Source organism: Amblyomma americanum, chromosome 7 (genome assembly GCF_052857255.1).
Source record: "Amblyomma americanum isolate KBUSLIRL-KWMA chromosome 7, ASM5285725v1, whole genome shotgun sequence".
NCBI lineage: Eukaryota > Metazoa > Arthropoda > Arachnida > Ixodida > Ixodidae > Amblyomma > Amblyomma americanum.
Genome location: NC_135503.1, coordinates 109,180,014 through 109,194,552, shown reverse-complemented (window position 1 = coordinate 109,194,552; position 14,539 = coordinate 109,180,014). Strand labels below are relative to the sequence as shown.

The window sequence follows — 14,539 nt, the reverse complement described above, 5'->3', positions numbered from 1 at the left end:
ACTTGCACTCTAAGAAAAAAAGGAGTGGTCTTAGTCCTTTGAGAGGGTAAATCCACTGACGCTGTGGCGACCCCCTTTTGGTGTAACGTTACACCTTCGTCGGGGGCCTAAGTGCGCACAGTGTAATGTTTAGGCTGTTATCGGGGTAATGTTATTCCGTCTGGCCAAGTGTAAGTATAACCCTTTGATGACTAATGTTACCCCTCCTCAGAAAGACTAACGCTTAGGCCATGAAAGCGTAAACATATGCTTCACTTTCTGGTGCATGTTTGCGCCCACTCGGAATAAGCTTATGCTCAATCCCAGGGCGCAAACTTATACTCGCAAGGGCTACAGTTAATCCTGTCTAATGAGCTTACTACAACCCTCCTAAAGAGCAACTTTGCACCTTATCAATGGGCGTAACATTGCTCTGCAAGAGCATATGGGTTCCTCTTTTAGGTGCACCTTTACGCCATGTTAGGAAGGGTAACATAAGCGTAAGCTTACCCTCGCAGGGGCTATAGTTACCTAATGAGTTTTTTACAACGCTTCTATGGTGCAACTTTGCACCACGTCGGTGGGCATAACATTGCTCTGAAAGTGTGTATGTTTTGCTCTTTTAGGTGCATCCTTACGTCTCTTTTGGACGGGTAACGTTACCGTCCTGAGGAATGTATCCCATATTACAGTGTGTTGTTACAACTTCTCGAATGTAAGGCACAGGCACGTTCGCTGTGATACTAGGTATCCATTGTTATTAAAGTAAGATCGTTTTTGGGCTTGTAAAGAAAACCACTTCACTTTGTAGGTGTCGGTAATGGTGCATCTACTTCAATGTATTACACACATCGAAACCAAACGCAGCATTACAATACACCTAAAGAACAAAGCTGCTTGCTGAAAAGGCATGATAAGCACCTCACTGCCATCAAGTTCACAGATGTTTTTCTCTTCCACATTCCTGGTTATGTTCGTGTTAGTGTGATAAGTTTGTGGCGTGCCGTGCTGCACTTCAGAGTACAGTTTAGGACTCCAGTGATTGCACACCAGTATGCACGAAAGGGTTTATTTCTTATTGAATTTAAAATGGCAGCATAACTCAGCAGTCTTCTGTCAACGTCATGATGGCATCCATTCTCCAAGCGAACCTGTGTGACAGAAAGAAATCCTTGAAACATGACGGGCAGTACACACATTTAACGCATAAATTGTAATTATGAGATCAAAATTTAATCTGCGACAATTTGGTCTGAAGCGCGAAGGCGTATGTGTGGTGTTTTCCAAGCGAGCATGCTGTACAGGCCAAGAAATAAGTAAAAGAATGAACAACACGAGAGCTGGATACCAAATCATGATACTGATTGAAGAACATGCATTCCCCACTAGCTAGACCGAACTAGAAGGCTCCTACATTTGGTGTGCAGTACACATCTCACATGCAGTGGAAGTATAGAGCGCAGCTCCCACTTCCGTAAATGGCCTAGTTTTTTTTTAATTACAGCGTTCTTTAGGCGTTGATTGAAAGGGCCCGATTCTGCAGCTGAAATCTGCAAGACATAAGAAACCGTACCGCAGTATATTTGACGCTTGTAAAATTATAAGCAGGGCGTCTTCACTCACCCCGTTGCTATCGTGCATGCAGTGGTGCTACCATTTAGTTAAGAGTCAGTGTATGACCATGGAACATTTTTTTACAAACAAAAATGACCTGAAGTGAGCTCTTGTTCAGCTGGTGTCCAGTTATGCTTTTGGCGATAGCAAAATTGTGGCTGAATTTTTGCCGCATGCGCGCAACAAAAGCGTATGTGCACTGAGATGGTGCGTTTCTTTCTGCAACAACTTGCAATATTATATAAGTCAGCATCTTCAAAAGGATGTCTTCCGACCAAAAGTACTCGTTTACAGACAGCAGTCTCGCATTTTCAGAAAAAGGTTGGATTCCATTTAATCTATTTCGGGACCGACTAAGCCATCTCCCCTTTCGTGGCAAGAATAGGAAGTGATAACGAATACTGTGGTAAATGTCTCGAACCCAGAGGACACACTCACATTCTTCGAGCGAATGAAAACTCCGGATGGCCGCCCACTGCCTGCAGCAGAGTGTAGACAGAAAAAGGAGGGATACCGTCCTTCGTCACAGAGCAGTGCGGAGTGGGTTGTTCCTTGTTCTGGCTAGGGGTGCGTGGGGGAGGGGGGAAGGGAAGGAAGTTAGCGCGACGGTGTTGTTTAGTAAAAAGGTTTTACAAAGTTTAGCGTGAGGTAGCTCACTACTTCCGGCGCACAGGAACAAAGGCCCATTCCCTTCTATTTCCTGCCTAGCCTCTACTGCAGTGCTACCGAAGGTTGACTTCATGAATACAATTGTACTCTTGATGGCTCTCTCCAGGCCACTTTGAAGTAAACTGGCGACATTCCTGAGTTTACTCAGAAGAGGGAACTTCACTCTTTTCGTTTCCACAAAAAATGCGAGTGTCGTCCGGGAACGAGACCTTATGGTTGGAAAACAAGCCTTGCGGAGAAGCTGACTTACACATTTCTGCAAATGGTCTATTTTGCAAGTTGTCAACTCTCGTGAGGATTAAGTGACTTGAAAAAGCGATAGAAAAACGTTTGCGGGTGAAGGTTAAGCAGGGCCATAGCAGCATGGAGCTAATGCTCGAGTTCGGTGGAAAAAAAAAGCCCTTTTTCTGCATTAAAAGGAAGAGAAAATCCTGACCGCGCCACTCAGCTGCGTCTGGAAAAAAGATGCCATATGGCTTTGGGCCTCATCATAAAAAAAGGTTTGTACTCCAGTTTAATCAATCTTTAAACTTCAACCACTCAGAGCAATCATCAAGGTTACGAAAGAAAGTAGGACTCACCCTCTGAAGCTCAAAGACCACATTAGCTGCACTCATGCTTGAGGTTGCATGCATTTTGCAACGTACACCCGCCGCCAAGAGTTCAAGAAAGGCGACTGTGTCGAAAACAGCCAATTGCTTCGTATCTAAAACTTAATACTGGAGATACAAGGGTGCATTGCACAATTTGGACCATGACAATTAATATCTATTCTAAGATCCATGCACTGGCAAGGGCGAAATTTGGTTGTTTTACTAAAAGTGAACGTGAGCGTAAGTAATTGCCCACCACCACCCGCCCTCTACAAAATACAAGCAGATAAACATTAGACCGTACTTACCAGGACTGATATGGCGTCATCGCAAAGTTAGCCTGTTGGCAGGCTATCTAAACGCGTTATTCGCTCGGCGACTGCACACCACAGGTACAGATAGCTAGACAGGCACTGTCCAGAGACGCGAAGTGCCAACTGCGCCCTGCGGCAGCTTCCAGTACTAGGCAGTGCCACGACAGGTAGAGTTGTATTCGCGGAAGGACGAATGAGCGAACCCACCCGTCCTCTGCACCCTTTCTTTCCCGCCCTTCACCCTTTCCTCCTTTTGCCGGCAGATTTTTTCTTTTCCTCTTTTCGTTCCCCCCACCGGATTCCGCGTGTCCCCCGCGTGCGCTTTCTTGGTGGAGGGATTTAGCATACCCGAGACATACTACCGGTTTTAGGTACGCCTGTTGTGCACGTGCGGTGGCCCTTCCCGGCCGGGTGCTTGCTTCTGCGCATATGTAAAAAAATTCCTTGGTTAACTGTCGGCATAAAAAGTCGCCTGTTTTCTTGACCGCTGAATACTGAAAAAAGTGTGCGGTAGGAAATATGCGGAATGTACATACGCTCTGCGCTTCTCGCCTCTAAAATGGCAGCCACTATGAAGGTGGTGCAAGCGTGCTTTAATATAAGTTATTTGAAATATTGCGTATAAGTTAGAAAATGAGCAAGTGCACGCACTTGTGCGGAAAAACCCTGTTTTCGGATTCTGTTCCTTCCAATTCTTACATGTGCGACAAATTGACCATTTGCGGAGAAGTTTCTGCGCATGCGTGGTGAAGGCGCAGGCAGCGCCCTCTCTGGGCGGTTTGGTTTTTGGTTGGAAAACATGAGCCAGCCGTGCATTCCTGCGCTGTAGTGCGACGACTGATGTGAGCTGTAACTTCCACGTAACTGACATGTAACTGCAACGCGATTTATCTAAGCTAACGACGTGTTTTGCAACAGCGAGACTTGTACGTAATAAAGGCCGCGACGACATACAAGGCGCAAAAGACGAACCCGTTGATGGGGCCAGTAATGCGCACATCCAGCACGTTTCGAAACGGGTGTTGCTGCTTTATTTCGCGCTTACTGCCGAGTACACACTGCTCGGTCGTTCTAGAAGAGTTTTGCCACCGACGCAGGAAAACCGAATGATACATACTAGTATGAAAATTCAACATTAATGCTACAATGTGCTTCCTGAACAGCGGGAGCACGGCCGAGCGCAGCCTCGCGTATATCCACGCATTCTAACGCTCCCGCGGCCCGTTAGCACGCAAAGCAACGCTCTGCCGTATCAGCACGAGCCGGGATTGAGATAGTACAACGGGTTCTTTAATAATCAGCTAAGTGTGCCCTGAGGCAAAAGGTGTTGTGTTAAGTTGGCAAAAACTCCGGCCCTATCAAGGAAACGCAAACGTAAACGTCTGTGTGCATTAGGAAAGTGCATCCCATTATACTGTCACACTCGCCCGCGCATAGGCGCACATTCACGCACATTTTCACTTGGTCATTCGGCGCTCCGTTGAGGTAGCAGAGTGCAGGTATTGCCACACATGGTCGTTTTTAATGCTACAACGCGAAAATAATTCGCTACACCCTGTTTCTAAAAACGGAAATGGGATGTTCTCCTCTTCCATCATACTCTTTCGTTAGCTGACACACGTTTCCGGCTAAAAAACAACACTAAAACAAGAAAACAAGCGCACGTGAGCTGCTGAACGCTGCCTTGCGCATGCTTGCTCGAGAGCCCCTTTCCAACCAAAGGTACCGGCGGAGCTTCTCTGTTTGCACGACAGGCGGCGCTCGCTTTTCCGCAAATGGTCCATTGCTACTACTATTGCTAGAAAGAAAACTAAAAGTTGTCAAAGCTCCGTTATATATCACTCTTCAACACCTTACGGAGAATAAGTAACCGAGTACAATTGAAATGACTCCCTCAGAAATGTATATGAATACCGGGGTGAATTACAGCCTCAGGAAAGTAACGTAACAATTACAGAAAACTAGGCTGTTACTCTTCCGTTACTTTCCTCCCAACATGTATAGTTCCATGAGACAAATTTACTCAGACTGCAGTGAACTGCAGCAGCTTGCTTGATGATTTGTTCTTTTAATAAACTGCACATCTCCAACCAAAAATTTTAAGTTTAACCCAACGTTTCCAGGCTGACTCGGCTCCTTCATCAGGGGTGACTGAGGGCGGTAGCTAGCGTCTTTTAAGTATGGAGGGGAGGAGGGGGTCAAAGGAATGACAGCTGTAATGCGAAAGGCATGGTGGAGGGAGAGAGGGTGTTAAGGCTGTTAGTCACGTTGTCGCACTGTGGGGAGGCGGTCAATGGCGACTTTTTTTTTTTTGAGTTGAAGAGCGAAGTCCCTGGGCATATACTGGGGGCAGGTTTGCTTTTGTGCGGTTGATATTGTTCGTGGTGGTTTGAATGTGCCAGGATTCCAGAAGGAGCCTTTTGTGGTAATTTGTTTCGGTTCCCAGGATGCGGGTTTCTTCGAAGTTGATTCTATGGTCGGAGTCCTCGGAATGTTCCAACCAAAAATTAAAATTTTTGTTTGGAGATGTGCAGTTTATTACAAGTCTTCAAACCCTACCAGACAGGCAACTCTGTCAAAATGTTTAGTTTTCAATGATTTGTTCTACGCTGTTAATTTCCGAGGGCAATTCTTTTTCGAAGCTGTGGTCAAAAACGTTCCTACGTTTACTCGCGAAGCGATCAGCGGCTGCACTGATCACTTTTGGAACACCTTGAGTCGATTTTGGGAGTAATGAGAGGTAAGCTGCGGCGCCATCTGACAACACAGGGGGAGGGGGGGGGGGCTACATAGCGGTCACGTGATACCTCTCGGGAGGAGAACTCCCATAGAAGACGGCGTTGACCCGGTTGTGGTGCGGACATGATCGTGCGCGATGCTTCTCGGTAACCGGTCTGTTGTCGCTCGGTCACAAAGAAAACTGCTTGTCGTCAGGAAAGCTGTACCTTTGGTTCCAGCTTTTTTTTTTGAAAAAAGAAACTGATTACCTGTAATCAACTACAGAAAAAGTAATTGAATTGCCTGGAACTTTGCCGTTTGAAAAAAAAGTAATACATTAATCACAAAATTGCAAGAAAGTGCAGCTGATTACAAGTAATCAATTACGTGTAATGCGCTACGTACAACTCTGGTGCTAGATATCAAAATCAAGCAAATATCTGCTTGTAGTTGTCACAGGAGAGCAAATCAAGCCAATGTATACTAAAAATACAGGTACTAGTTTACTCATATTTACGAAACCTTAGGCAAACACACACATATATAATCGATATAATGTGCACGAAGAGATGGTCCACAAGATGTGGGACACAGATTTGTGCTCTGACCTGAACGTAGTGAAATTTGCTCAGACAAAAAGCATACTTAAAGAAAAGTTTCACAACGCTCTGGCAGTGTTCACACGTGTGTCTAGGATTCACGCTCACTTGCGCTCGCATTAGCAAATCAGTCGAAAAGCTTCTAATGCGGGATCACTTCAAACCCTTGAGTGTACTCCTGTGAGCAGGAAGTCAGCGCTGTGCATAGACAGCAAGGACAGCACGGCGAGGGGTTAGCGTGGCTTCCGAGCTGTGCGTCCGCTGCTCTATCCCGCCTTCGGTTAGTCATCCGCCGGGTCACTGAACGTAGACCCTGAGGGGACAAGTATTCCTAGGGAGTGTTAACATTGCCCCGCGTCTGAATGATGATTCAAGAGCTTTCTGCGCTGGAGCACAATAGCGCTCGGCGTCGTACATCGGCGAGACCAGGAACGTCGCCGAAAGAACGAAGCAGCACAAAGCGGATTAAAAATCTGGAGAAGCGGACTCGCGACAAAAAACTTTTTGGACTAACTGCTGCAGTGACACGTGGCCAAAGGCGCCTTCTTTCTTCCCTTTCCTGCCCAGACCTTGCTACAGGAATTTGCGAGTGTGCCATGAGAAATGTGAGCTATAACAAAGTTTGAGCACTCTTTTATTGATTACACCATAATTATTTATGACAAGCACGTTTTCTGCTTTCTGTTTTTCTCTTGGCGTATAGCATTCAAATTCATTTTCGAATTTAATGGAGAAATAAACAACAAATTAAATTGTCAGGGAGGAGGAGAAAGCGTCAGAGGACCCAAGACTCCTTCCCACAAATCAGTAGGTTCACCTGCCTATGTGCCACTCAGCATTTCCCTATTTCTTTCTGCTCCTTTGTAAAAGATTACCTTGGGCTCACCCCCAGCCCTGTTAACGGCAAGGCTGTCAAGGGCAAATTGCATTTGCATTATTACTCGTAACATAAAATGAAGTATTATGTAAACCACGAATGTCCTACAGACGAGAGTGGGCTCATGGTGCAAGTGTAATCATGACACTAAATCAGGGCCCGCCGATCTTGCCATTACGTGCAGCTGAGCGCGAGGAGGAAATATGCACTGCTTGAAACGGACACAGATTAAATGCGCATAGAACGTGAGCGTTGGAGCTGATCGCCGCATCATGTCAAATTAAAGCATGGAATGTTTTTAGTGGTACTAGAAACAGTCTCTATGGAAAAAAGATGTAAGCATTTGAATTCCGTTTTGAGCGTAGACTGCTAAGCTTAAACTTTTTACTTGATGTATTTGCCACACAAGAGAAATCGACCTTTACAGAAATTCTGTCCCGCTCCTCTATGAAGTCGGCACGCGCGTCGAGGCACTTCACACAAAATTCTCCACGAGCGCCCCATCGCAGCATGCGAGCAAAGTATAATCACCCCGCTGTTTTGGGGGCAAGAAAGGACGCGTAGTTATCAACACTGGTAGAGAGCGTAAGTAGGGTGTAAGTTTACTAAAAGGGGGTAAGTGATCAGTAGCGTGCTTTTAACGGGTGCAAAGTTATTCCTAGGGTCCTCTAAAGGGGGTAAAAGTCCTTTTTACCCCTTTCTCTCACCCTTTTTTCTTAGAGTGTACTCGCTACGTCCACCACAAAGCATAAGTCTAGTTTTTTCCGCGTTCCAGGCTGCTGTGTGCATTTCGCCCAGTGCATGGCTTTCCTTAATGTTCCCCCTACAGGTCAGGGAGGTGCGGGAAACAACTGGGCTAAGGGCCACTACACCGAGGGTGCCGAACTGGTGGACTCGGTGCTCGACGTCGTGCGCAAGGAAGCGGAGTCCTGCGACTGCCTGCAGGGATTCCAGCTGACCCACTCCCTGGGCGGAGGTACTGGATCTGGCATGGGCACACTGCTCATCTCGAAGATCCGTGAAGAGTACCCCGATCGCATCATGAACACCTACAGTGTAGTGCCCTCTCCAAAGGTGTGTGACAATGCACATCAGAACAAATTTAGACGTCGTTGTGCTAGAGCGCTTATCGGCGTTAACACGAACAGGGGTTCATGTCCTTCCTGTGCACCACGTCATTTACACGCTTTCGCGGCGCGTGTTGTTGTACCGCGTCATCTGCTACTTTCGTTTTCTTAATAGCGGTGAAGATCGCTCGAATCGCGCAAGAAAGTATCAGAATAACATCGAACAGAATTCGCTCGCGTGTTCACGGTAACGGTGACCGAAGCTTTACATCAAATATGTTATCTTCTTGCTTTTTTGTTTTCGTAGAGTTTGAATTAATGCTTGCCTGCACCTGTTAATCGCGGTCCTTCTGCCGTTTTCTGTAGGTTTCGGGCACCGTCGTCGAGCCCTACAATGCTACCCTTTCTGTGCATCAGCTTGTGGAGAACACCGACGAGACCTTCTGCATCGACAACGAGGCGCTCTATGACATCTGCTTCCGGACGCTGAAGCTGACTACTCCAACGTACGGAGACCTCAACCACTTGGTCTCCGCAACTATGTCTGGTGTGACCACATGCCTTCGGTGAGTGCTCAGCTTCCGCGTGTATACAAGCGCAATATGGTTTGGTTTGGTTAATGAGGGTTTAACGTCCCAAAACCACTCAGACTATGAGAGACACCGTAGTGAAGGGTTTCGGAAATTTCGACCACCTGGGGTTCTTTGACGTGCACTGACATCGCGCAGCACACGGGCCTCCAGAATTTCGCCTCCATCGAAATTCGACTTCCACGGCCGGGATCGGACCCGCGTCTTTCGTCCCAGCAGCCGAGCGCCATAACCACTGTGCCACCGCGGCGGCACAAGCGGAATATGATCATCGGTCCAAAATTCGAAAAACAAACAGGTGCATAGGTGTAAAGACCCGCAGTCTGTTATGGGGACAACTATGTAAGTCGTACATGTCTCAGGACAGGCGCACAGCCCTTCACCGCAGTTGTCCCCGATTCGGCAGTCAGGCTAGCAAGCACGCAGATTCTCCGAAAAGCGAGTTGTTTTTTGTACAGTAAAATAACCAAATTTCTAGTAGGAAAATTACGGCATGACCGGGAACCTGGCAGCGTTACATCCCTACGATCACTCCGCGTGGCGAAGGGCAGCACGATGGTTTTACATACCTTGCAGACCTGCACAGATCTATACAGGTGCTTCAGTGTCAGCGTAGAAGTCTAGCATGCTGACGATTATGTTGTAAGTGTTGCGTCAGTATGCTGGCCTTTGGATGGCAGGCAGTTGTACCGTGGCTGGTCTCATTGTAGTACAAGATCATTTTAGCAAGGTCTGTCGCAAATCCTGTATCTATGCCAACGATTCCAATTCATAGAGGTCTAATCGTATAATTAACTTCGCTGCCATGGGGTACTACGCTACCGGGCAGAGGGTAAACGAAGTTGCCGTCGTCATCTCTTCGGATGTCGACGGGTCGAAGGAACTATGCAGGCCCATTCCAATCAATTCAAGAAATCTGCTTGATTCTTCAGTTACGCTAAATTCTGTTGGGTTTTCAGCAAGAGTTCTGCATCGTAGATGAACAATATTTTTTTCAGAAAGCAGCGTGGTAAAGGGCGTGCGTGATTCCAGGTGACATACGGTTCATACATCGTGAGGGCCTTGCCATTTTTTTTCGAAAGTTTACAGCAGCGACTACAAGGCAGGTTGTCGTGTAAGGTGCGAATATTTCTAGAAGACGCCGTATATATGCAGGAAGTGGACGAGCTAGGCTCGATCCCCTCGATGGTAAGAGGGAAACTTAGCTATGTTGTTGAACGGCAGCGTTGGCGCCCATCAGCCGCGTGAAGGCATCTGCACTTGCCTGAATGGCTTCGCATATTATTTAGGCCGTTTTAAATGATACCCACGATACAGTAACGGTGGCGGTATGGCTCTATTTCTTATAATTTAAATGGCTCAAACTGCACTTTGTCATAATCTATATTTTATGTTTTATTTTTATTTTATTTCGATATACTTTCAACCCCAAGCGGGGTTTTTATAGGGGTGAGCGCACTTCAAAAAATCCATAACTTCCAGATAAAACAGTTATAGAACAGTAAGCAGTTGTGCAATGAAAAGGATGGGTCTAGTTAAAGCAAGACAAGAACTAACAAATTCGAGGTAATCAGTTATACAGAACAAAGTTTATATCACCAACATTTTACCTATATTTAGTCAGTTTTTTGGCAATATACACAGCTCGGCAAGCTCCAAAAATTTGAGGACTGTTGGCTGCATTACAATTTGAAGCGTCAAGTGCATTCCATTCGCGCACTTCTCGCGGAAAAAAAGAAAAATAGAATGTGTTATTGCAACAAAAAAATTAATCACGTGTTAGAGGATGTTTACGGCGGGTGACTCTGGAGTGGCTTATATTGACGAAGTCTTCAGAGTTAAGCTTAAATGAATTGCGCAGAAGAAACTAGAAGAGTTTCAAGCGGTGCAGTTTCGATCGGATAGATAAGGCTGAAGTCCTGCGCGATGCAAAAGTTCAGTAGGTGAATCTGTGCGCCTGTACTGGTTATGCATAAATCGCGCAGCTTTTCGCTGCACACTTTCCAGTGCGGCTACGCTAGTGTCTGTATCAGGGAACCGTGTAATGTTAGCATTTTCTAATACCGGGCGGATAAGCGTAGTGTATGCCAGAAGTTTTATATCGGGAGGCGAGTTTTCAAAGGCACTTTTGAGAAAAAACTGTTTGTTCATTGTCTTATTTGCTACATACTGAACGTGCGTTGTCCACTTCAGGTCGGATGAGATAAGGATACCCAGATATCGGTATTCCCTAACAGTTCGTAGCGCAGTGCTCAGAACCATAGGAGAACTTAAGCGGAATTTTTTTCTTTGTGATGGACATAGAAACAGTCTTGTCTTTGCTAATGACCATACTCCAATCATGGCACCACTGAAAAACTTTATGCAAAGCGCTATTTAGTTTGATCTAGTCAGACTGAAGTTTAATTTTATGATAAAGAACGCAATCGTCTACAAACAGTCCCACTTGTACTTCATTTTCATTACTTATATCAGTAAAAAATAGCAAAAATTAGAGGCGCCAGTACAGAGCCTTGGGGGACACCAGATAAAACGGGAATATGTCGGAGGTATTTCCGTCGAATTTTACAAATTGTTAACGTTCAGACAAAAACTGCTGATCCATTGTGGGACGGGACCATCACCAATTAAATACTTGAGTTTGTATATCAATTTTTGTGCGAGACCAGCTCGACCGCTTTGGAAAAGTCAAGGAAAAAAAATTAGATGAAATTGCGACTGTGGTCGAAGACAATGTGGTCCAAGACATTCGCGCTTCGTAAGCAGCTTTAAAGTCCGTTGAAGTACCTCCTAAATGGAGCAGTGTTGTCAGAAAAATTGAATATATTGGCCGACCAGTATTCTATAGACTCCAAACAGGCAGAAAATCTGTGCAATTTTTTGTGATAGGTCTCGAGCACATCCAAACCGTTTGCACGAAATTTCTGAATACCGGAATACCGCAATATTCCATGCAATATTCTAAATAAACCCGCTGTGCAACATCCAAGCCATTTTTTATGGTTATGTTGCTGTACGACCTTCAACCTCTTAATGACATTTGTAATATGCGAATATATATCTCAGCCTACTTACGCAATCGGAATTCTCCTACACTGGCCTTTATGTAAACATTTATCAAGGCTCTTCACTGCTCTTTCAGGTTTCCTGGACAGCTGAATGCTGATCTTCGAAAATTGGCCGTGAACATGGTGCCCTTCCCGCGCCTCCACTTCTTTATGTCTGGCTTCGCTCCGCTCACTTCCCGAGGCAGCCAGCAGTACCGGGCTCTGACAGTGCCGGAACTGACGCAACAGATGTTCGATGCCAAAAACATGATGGCTGCTTGCGACCCCCGTCAAGGCCGTTACTTGACAGTGGCTGCAGTCTTCAGAGGCCGAATGAGCATGCGGGAAGTGGATGAACAGATGCTACAGATCCAGAACAAGCACTCTGGCTCGTTCGTCGAATGGATACCGAACAACGTCAAGACTGCAGTCTGTGACATACCGCCTCGAGGTCTGAAGATGTCGGCTACTTTCATTGGCAACAGCACAGCCATTCAAGAGCTTTTCAAGCGAATCTCCGAACAGTTTACCGGTAACTACGTCTGTGATTTGAACATGGTTCTCAAAAGCAAATGCTTTTATTAAAGCTCGTTTTTGCCTATTGTGTGGATCGACGTATTTAAAGTAGTGTGACCCCGCCAGCTTGATATATATTTTTTTGTGCAGCTATGTTCCGCCGCAAAGCCTTTCTGCACTGGTACACCGGAGAGGGCATGGACGAGTTGGAGTTCACCGAGGCAGAGTCCAACATGAACGACTTGGTGTCCGAATACCAACAGTACCAGGAGGCCACAGCTGATGATGAGGGAGAGTTCGAAGAGACCCAGGCAGAGGCCTAGTTTTTTTTTTTTGTACAGGCAGTGATTTTTCTTTCGCTTGAGAATAAAGTTTTTGTTTGTCATCGATCCTTCCTTTCGAGCGAGGTGCCTGTACTTTTTAGTACGTCGTAGGTTTGGACTGCGTCACAAGGGTGGCCACGTGATGTAACGACACCTTACTCTATTGCAATGTGCGCACATCTGTAAACATCTGTGATCGGCGTTACACTGGCAGTTTCGCTCTGCTACCGCTGCGTCTCGGGAGTTTTCGGAATTTCGGCGCAATCCCAGAATTGCTTCAAAATGTACTTGCCGAACCAATCTTATAGCAGACGCAAGGTGATCAAGTTTTGATTAGCCGCAATTGGTCTCATAAGGTCCTCTGTGTACATGAGGCATCTTTTCTGTGCTGTCGAAACTCGGGTGAGATTAGCCGGTTTTTAGAACATGTAACAACGCAATACGAAGAATACCACATCCCCAGGATTCTGGACCATGCGCCTCGAAAAACCGGTCGCGCCATCTCGCGGCGGCGCGGCGGCGCGTAACTGAATGGCGACGAAAAATAAAAATTGATATTTCGTCGCGCATAACAGTTAGAAATTAGCTGTCTCGCCTAGATGTTAAATGCATCTTAAAGTTTCATTTAGTCGAGTTTCATCAATGTAGCTTACATATTGCGTTTGCCATGAGCAATGATCTATGACAGAATGGAGCCTATGGCGAGGTCCTGAAAAATACCCCACTTGACTTCAATTCATCGCTCACTACAGCCCTATTTTAAAATATATCGACAAGCTCTAGCAGTTTCACGTAGAGTAATGTCCTACCTTTAAGGAAGTATAAGGTATTTTACATTTCAATGGCGTAAAAGTCTTCCTGCGCTATTTCACTATTGATCATGCATCATCAGCTTTTTCATGAGACGTGTGGCGCCCTCTCTCGGTGTGTTAGAAAGGCACACGTCCCTGCTCGCGGCCGGGCTCGAGTAGCGGAGGCGGCTCGATTCCGGCCGTGCCCTGCTACAGTGTCCCTGCTTTGGGAGGTTGAGCCTGCCGTACGAATGCGCAGTTTTATCAAAAGTGCCCCCATCGGAGGGAGGCTATGGCCATGGGCTGCTACATAAGAAGAAGAAGAAAGGGAATTTTAATGAAAGAAAGGCGGAGAGGTCGGCCGGTGGTAACAGGGCCCTGGCCTGCTACTCCACACAGGGGAAAGGGAAGAGGAGGAAAGGGAAAGTGTGAATGAAGGCTGATGATGGCATAATACAATGAGTTTCACGGGTGATGTCTATGCACACGCACACACACACACACACACACAACACTGGCTGGCGCTCGCATCGCGGTTACTGGACACACATAAAACTCAAAACTGGTGTCTGCAACACAACACCGACACATGTCATTAACCATGTAGGTTGTGCACAGGCGGTCACAAACGAGTATCCAGGCCTGTTTCACACAAAAAGTTGAGCAGGGCTTTTGTCACACGCCACCAATCAGAACGTCTCGTCCTTGCGCCCAGAAGAGTTTCCTCAGAGAGAGGGCGAGAGTCCAGGTTTTTCACGGTCGCCTCCAATGTTGTTCTTTCAGAAGTATACTTCGGGCACACGCAAAGAAGGTGTCCAATAGTCTCTGGTGTGTTGCACTGT

At 46.3% G+C, this 14,539-nt stretch overlaps 1 protein-coding gene across 3 annotated transcripts in view; it reads left to right on the top strand.

The window, feature by feature from the left end:
* The window catches only part of LOC144099473 (tubulin beta-4 chain-like), a 241,834-nt gene extending 228,862 nt beyond the window's left edge, over positions 1–12,972 (top strand). For all 3 annotated transcript variants that reach the window (XM_077632805.1, XM_077632803.1, XM_077632802.1), the window contains exons 4-7: positions 8,193–8,437; positions 8,797–8,996; positions 12,163–12,599; positions 12,734–12,972. In XM_077632805.1, coding sequence (XP_077488931.1) covers positions 8,193–8,437; positions 8,797–8,996; positions 12,163–12,599; positions 12,734–12,906 — 1,055 coding nt within the window. In that variant the 3' untranslated portion in view covers positions 12,907–12,972. The remainder of the gene's footprint in view (positions 1–8,192; positions 8,438–8,796; positions 8,997–12,162; positions 12,600–12,733) is intronic.
* The last annotated feature ends 1,567 nt before the right edge of the window (positions 12,973–14,539 follow it).